This window comes from Miniopterus schreibersii (assembly GCF_964146895.1).
Source record: "Miniopterus schreibersii genome assembly, chromosome: 1".
Taxonomy (NCBI): Eukaryota; Metazoa; Chordata; class Mammalia; order Chiroptera; family Miniopteridae; genus Miniopterus; species Miniopterus schreibersii.
In genome coordinates, this window is record NC_138101.1 from 134,085,152 (window position 1) to 134,091,622 (window position 6,471).

At 54.3% G+C, this 6,471-nt stretch overlaps 1 protein-coding gene across 1 annotated transcript; it reads right to left on the bottom strand.

Moving 5' to 3' along the window:
- Positions 1 to 3,481: 3,481 nt before the first annotated feature.
- Positions 3,482 to 4,381, bottom strand: PSMB11 (proteasome subunit beta 11; the record flags this gene model as incomplete). The annotated part of the gene is made up of 1 exon (XM_081120999.1): positions 3,482 to 4,381. The coding sequence occupies one exon, from the start codon at positions 4,379 to 4,381 to the stop codon at positions 3,482 to 3,484; it is 900 nt and encodes a 299-aa protein (XP_080977125.1).
- Between the last annotated feature and the right edge of the window lie 2,090 nt (positions 4,382 to 6,471).

The window sequence follows — 6,471 nt, forward strand, 5'->3', positions numbered from 1 at the left end:
CCTCTGGTTCATTCTTTCTCCTTTGGGGGGCAGTCCACTTCAAGCCCCTCTATATAGAGGAGGGTTTTGGTTGGTTTCATTCATGGAGTTGTGTCCCACTCCTACCACCAGCTCTCTGGATTCCCTGTTCTCAAACTGTCTTAGGAAATTAAAATGTGAGGACTGGCCAGAGGGAAGGATGGGAAGAAGTAGAGGGTGAGGGCTACAGAGAAGAGAGGAGGAGAGATGAAAGGCTAAGAAGAAAGGAAGAGGGACTTCATACTTAAGAAAAAATGTGTGTAGGGGGGAAAGCCAGTCTCTCTTGGGGCCTGTGGTGCCCAGTGGGGAAAGGATGGGCCAGTGTGAGATGGCGCAGTCACGCTGAATCTGGGTCTGCTGCCCCAACCTTTAACCCTCCCCAGTCCATTGTCTTATTCTTCATGGAGCACAAAGGAGGAGGGTGAGGGTCAGAGAGGCAGAATCAAAGCCAACTGGGGTGGAAGCTGAAAGGGAACAGCCAGCATCTCTCAATGTCCACTCCCTGAGCAGAGAAGGGATCCCTGAGCAGAGCAGGAGTCAGGATGAGCGCCCAGGCCTCCTAACTCCAGGCAAGGCTTCTGTCGTAGGTGAGTCAGGACAGGTCCTTGGGGCCCTCCCCTCCAGTGTGGGGTGCTGGAAATCGGGAAAGCTGCTTCAAGGGGAAGATGCCTTCTCACACCTTCTACACCTGTTTGGTTAGGGCAACCAGGTGCTGGGACAAGGACCTTTGCTGCAGTGCTGAAGTTGTCATTTCCTCTGCTGAAGGCTGGAACCAGACCCCTGACTGCCCAAAGGCCTGTGCAATAGCAGGCTGTCTGTCCCCTGAAGGCCTCAGGAGACCGTTAAGAGGGTGTCAGAAGAACAAGGTCTTCCAGTTCAGGGCAGGACAGGCAAAATCTCTACCCCTTTGGTCTCACTCTGATATCTGCATCAAGCCTTCAGAAAAAAGTGGAGAAAAGGAGGGATTGACCATGGGCCACTCCCAGGTGGTGAGGGGCTCACTGACATAGATGCACACCTTTGCCCCCTCTTCCAGCCCTCCCTAACACCCTCCTATGGTCCTCCCCAACTCATTAAACTTGGGGGGTGGGGAACAGCGCATGGGAAAACAGGCTTATCAGCAAGATTCTTGGGCTTATCTCTGGTCTCAAATACCTCATCATCTGGAAGGACAGAACCTGTCAAAGGAGTAAAGAAAGGCAGGACCATGAAAGAAAAGAAAGGGAGAAGCGATGGGAAAAGGAGACGTAAGAAGGAGGGCTCCCCTCCTGCTTTGCCCTCTTTGTCTGGGTTCCATCCTTCCTCCCAGTTTATGGGAACTGGAGGGGCGCAGAACATCCCAGGGGACTGAGCCACATGCAGTTCATATAAAGCCTTTGGCTGGGCTCAGGTGACAATCCCATGCTCCAGACCGCCACTCTATCCCTGCATTTCTCACTCCCAGGGTCTCAGGATCTGGTGGGAGGAATCAGGAGTCATGCACTGGTGGGGTGAGCCCTGACCCCACCTCCTCTCTACTCTGGAGCATTTTCCCAAAAGAAGTGACAAGGGCTGGCTTTCTCCCCAGTAATATCCTGCTCTCCTTATCCAGGTGTTGCTCCTTTTCCAGTCTGTCTCCTGTCTCTGCACACAGGAACCACACATACATCACCTGCCACACTCACGTGCACACACCTATCCTGGATCACTCACACTGGGACACGGCCCACACACATCTCTGTACATGGAGATGCATGCACCCTCTTATGCCTAAGTCCAAATACTCCAATGCTTCTGAAGGACTTGGCCAGCCAGAGTCCCCGACCTCCAGTTATCCTTTCCAGAGTCCTGCCTCTCCTTCCATGAGGCTGAGGAGCAGGTGAGGGGTGAAGAAGGGTTGCTGTGGAGGCCACCAGCCAGATTCTGGACCCTGGCTCAAAGGCTAGCCCTCCTATACTGGGCACCTTTCTGCAGCCCCTTTTCCCCATCACAATTTCCTTCCCTCTGCCCCACTGCTTTCCTTCCTGGGGCTCTCTGACCGTTCCTCCCTCCTCCCCAGTCATCCCCCCAAAGGCTAGAGCCTAGAGGTCTCCTCTTTCTGGCCGGCTCCTGCCTGGAGGAACCCTTAGCCTGAGGTGCAGGGTTGGAACTCAGGGATGGGCTGGGGACTAGGAGGAGTGCCAGGAGGGGGAAAAGGTGGCTGTTATCTTTAGAATGCAAGCTGTAGGAGTGGAATAAGAGAAAGAAGGTTCAGCATCCTTCCTTCAGGTCCCATCTCTTGATGACCATGCTTTTCCCCCCACTTGGCCTGGGGAGGGAGGGCACTGGGAGGTGTCCCTCCTGGAGCGATCAGCCTGCATCTCCAAGTCAGGGCTTATAGGGAGCAGGAAGGGGGCCAGAAGGGGCTGGAGAAGCTGGGCTGACAGTCCCACAGGCACAGCCACCTCTCTCTTTTCTGCATTCCCCAGAGGGAGCTACAGGAAGGAGACGCTGGAAAGAGGGCAAAGGGAAGAAAGGGGGGTAGGGGCAGAAAGGAGAATAAGTCTGGCAGCAGCAACAACACCTGAAAAGGCAGCACGCAGGTGAGCTGTGGTGATGGTTCCGGGCCCTGGCAGGTAGGGCACATGGGGTTCAGTGGGAGCAGCCTCCTTGGGCTCACCCTTCCAGGCCCTCAGGATCCTCTGGGTTAGGTCATCCCTGGCCACCAGGCATGGTCTTAGCCCAGCTACTCTCCCCCACCTCCCTCCCCAGGTGTCTGCAGGGCTCTATCCTGGTGGCAGGGAGGAAAGTCCGGGAGAGGACCTGGGGGAAGAAGCTGTGCTAAAGGAGCACTGCTCTGGAGCAAAGTTCCAGGCCCAAGTCTCACCTGTGCCACTTACTGTGTTACCTCAGGCAAGGTTTCCTCTTCTGTAAAGTGAGGATAATTTTTCCTCAGAGAGTTACCATGAGAACTGCACTCAGGAAAGGAGTAATCATTATAGTCATTAGAATGAAATGGGGGGGGGCAGAGGAGAGCAGATGAGAAGCCCATCACCGTCCACCAGGGCCCACAATGCACTGTCCTGCTCTCCAGCCCGGGCCCTTTGGGCTCCTCCCTACCTCATTCCCCTCCTGACAGACTCTGACGCTGAGATGAGGGCTGAAACAGGAGGAAAAGCAAGACTGGGGCGAGGGTGGAAAAGGCAGGAGAGAGGGTGGCAAGAAAAGAGGGTCTAGCACCTAGCACGCGTCTGGCACACAGCAGGCGCGCAGTGAGGATTTGCTGGAAGAAGGACTTGGCACTGAGCAGGCTGGACAAATCTATTGGGTGTCGATAGGAACACGCTGGGCAGAACCATCAGTAGCTCTGGGAAGCAGCAAGAGAGGGAGACTCGGAACAAGTGAAACCGGCCACCCATAAGGGCTGGAGCCAGGAGCTGTGAGAATGCTCACACCCATCCTTCACCCACTCCCTGCACTGGGTACCCCCAAGTCCTGCCGCTTCTTACAGAGTCTCAGTCTCTGCAGGGAGCCCGGAGTCTCCTGGTGCGAGTCCCGCAGAGAGCTGTCCCCCATCACCAGCTCTGGGGGGGGGTGCAGGTTCAGGATGGGCCTGGCCGGCTGCCTTCTCCTCTTGCTTCTCAGGCTCCGGGAGTCTCTGCAGCTCCGAGTACAGCACCCAGGCATCGTTGCGTGACACATACTCCCACCCAGTCTCTCGCACGTGAAAAAGGTCGACAGAACCCCCAGAGTAGGCGTCGCGGTGGGTGGCGTGGGCCACGGCGCGGCGAGCCAGGGCGTAGGCTTCCTGAGTGGTCATGTCGTAGCGGTAGCCACGGTCTAGCACGCCATAGGCATAGGGAGACCCAGAACCCACCGAAAAGATGTCCCCCTGCAGGCGGGTGCCGTCACTGTAGACGTAGAAGAGGGCAGGCCCGGAGCGGTCCCAGCCACAGAGAGCAGTGGCCACACACAGATCCAGTCCCCGGTAACGGGACATCATGGTTGACAAGAGTTTGGCGGCACCCGCCACACTGGGCAGCTGGCCCTCCCTCAGTGCCCGCAGCCGCAGCTCCCTCTGTAGCACCCGGTACCACGTGACACAGTCAGCGGAGGTGCCAGAGGTGGTGCCCAGGAGGTGCTGGTGAACAGGGATGACCTTGAGTGAGGCTGGACATGCCACGTAGTTGCTGCAGGAGGAACGGGTGTCGGCTGCAGCAATGACTCCGTGACGGAAGCGGAAGGCCAGGGTGGTGGTGCCGTGGGCCAGCCTGGGGCCGTGGGTCCGCAAGAAGCTTTGAGGGTCACAGCCCCGGGGCACAACCCAGCCGCCAGCCGGAGACAGGCGAGGTGATAGTCCCTGGACTTCGGGGGCCTGCCACTTGCACACATCCTGCAGAGCCATCCCTGGGGCCGAGTGAAGGCTGGAAGGAGCAGGACAGGGATTTGTGTGTGTGTCAGGTAGGGGAAGAGGGACGCTAAGGAAAAGCTGGGCCGCAGCCAGAACTGGCAAGGAAGGCGTGTGATTTGTGGCTTCACTTCTCCCTAACCCCAAATTAGGCTTGGGGACCAGCTGTTGGAGCAGCCCCCTCCTCCTCAGAGGGGCGCCGAGGGGACACAGGACGAGGCCAGTGGAGTCTCCAGCGCTGGGAAGACGCTGCCCCTGACACACTGTAGCTTCACCCAAGGCGTCTCCTGTCTGTCATCCTCCAAGCACCTGGAGCAAGGTAGGGTTGGGGTAGCTGCCAAGGAAAGGAGGGGTGAGTGAAAGGAACAGAGTGGGTTCCTCGTTTCTCCTGTCCCTGCCCTGAAAGACCTCCCAGCCGAGGGGAAGGAGTGACCACAGCAGTCCTCTGAAGTGGCCAGCATAGGTGCTGTGGCCCCGCCGAGAGTTCTGAATATGGGGCTCTCTCCTCAGACGTATGGGGCCAGGGAACTGTGACGCGCTCTCAGCTCACACTTTCACCTCATGGTCAAGGTGGGAAAAGAGAAATGGACTGAGGCAAGGACAAAAGAGAAAAGAGCAAGAGAGCCTAGGTGTGGGGAGGTGGGGGAGACTCAAATACCTTCTGGAAAGTCAAGGTACTGAGGGGCCAAGGGTCAGGGAAACTTTAGCCTGGAGCTCTCTTTCTCCTCTGTTTTGGGGGTGAATATGAACTTCCATCTGCATACAAAGATGACATTCCTGACAGTTCTCCAGCAGTGTAGCTTCTCTGACTTGTGTTATAGTTCTGAGTACATAGCTGAAAAAATATAATGGTTCCCCTTCTGCCCAGTTCACAATGGCAAGAGACTGGTTCATAGTTCTAAGGCAGGAGAAACATCTGACTTCGACCCCATAATGTTTGAATCTAAGTCTTAGGCCAATCAGGGGTGGTGGAAGAATGAAGTCGGTGGACCCTGACAGTTGGCCTTCGGAAAGACAAAGTAGACTAGAGCAGAGTAAAAAGCTGCAGCTACTTCTAGCACCACATGGAGTATATTTTACTAAACATTACAGCTTAAAGGGGTGCTGTGGGAATGGGTTTATTCAAAGAAACAGACCCATATACAAAGGAAAGGGCCTGGACCCTCCATAGATCATAATGGTAGGGCTGTGGCATCACTGTTACCTGGAGTCCCAGTACAAAGACAAGTGTATGCATCTCATGGGAAGACTGGAGAAACCAGGTCACGCTAAGGTTCAACCAGTCCTTCTCCCTTCTTTTGTGTAGGACCACATGGAAATCTTACTAAAGAGATATGAATGTCTCCTCTTCTGGGCTCAAGTCCTTCTGATCAAGGCCCCCCCCCCTCAAAAAAAGAATGTCTCCTCTTTCTAAAGGCTAAGTAAGTCTTAGACTCTTTATATATGGATGGATCACCACCTCCCTAGGTCAGCCGACTATCAAGTCAGATCTGGACAGTTGAATGGCCTCATAATTGGCCACCCTCCATTCTCCTCCTCTAATCTTATGTTCCATACTGACATCTTTTTCTAAGGTACCACTCAAATCCTGTGTCTCTTCTACTATGAAAACTTGAAGGGCTACAAGATCAAAACCAAACTACCTCTCCACTCTTGGCTGACATTTAAGGCTCACTATGGTCCAATCCTAATCCATCCACCACAACCTCTTTTCACACTATCTCCCATCTCCCCTTCATCTATTTGAATCCTATCCTTCAAATTCTGGCTCAGGTACCACCTATTCTGAAAATTCTAACCCGATATGGTTTGAGAGAAAAGAGCATGTGGGTTTGAGGGGCAATGGGACCCTGTTGGTACTTAGGGAAATAAATCCAGGCCTCCTTGGCAAAACCTTTCTGGACCCCTAACCTCACCCCAGTCTATACTGACCTCCTGTCCCACCTATGAACTTACAGCATTTATCATTTTCCTCTCCCCACCACTGGTTTGAGATATAATTAACATATAACATTGTGTAAGTTTAAGGTGTACAATATGATGATTTATTACCTGTATATTGCAAAATGTTTACCACAATAAGGTTA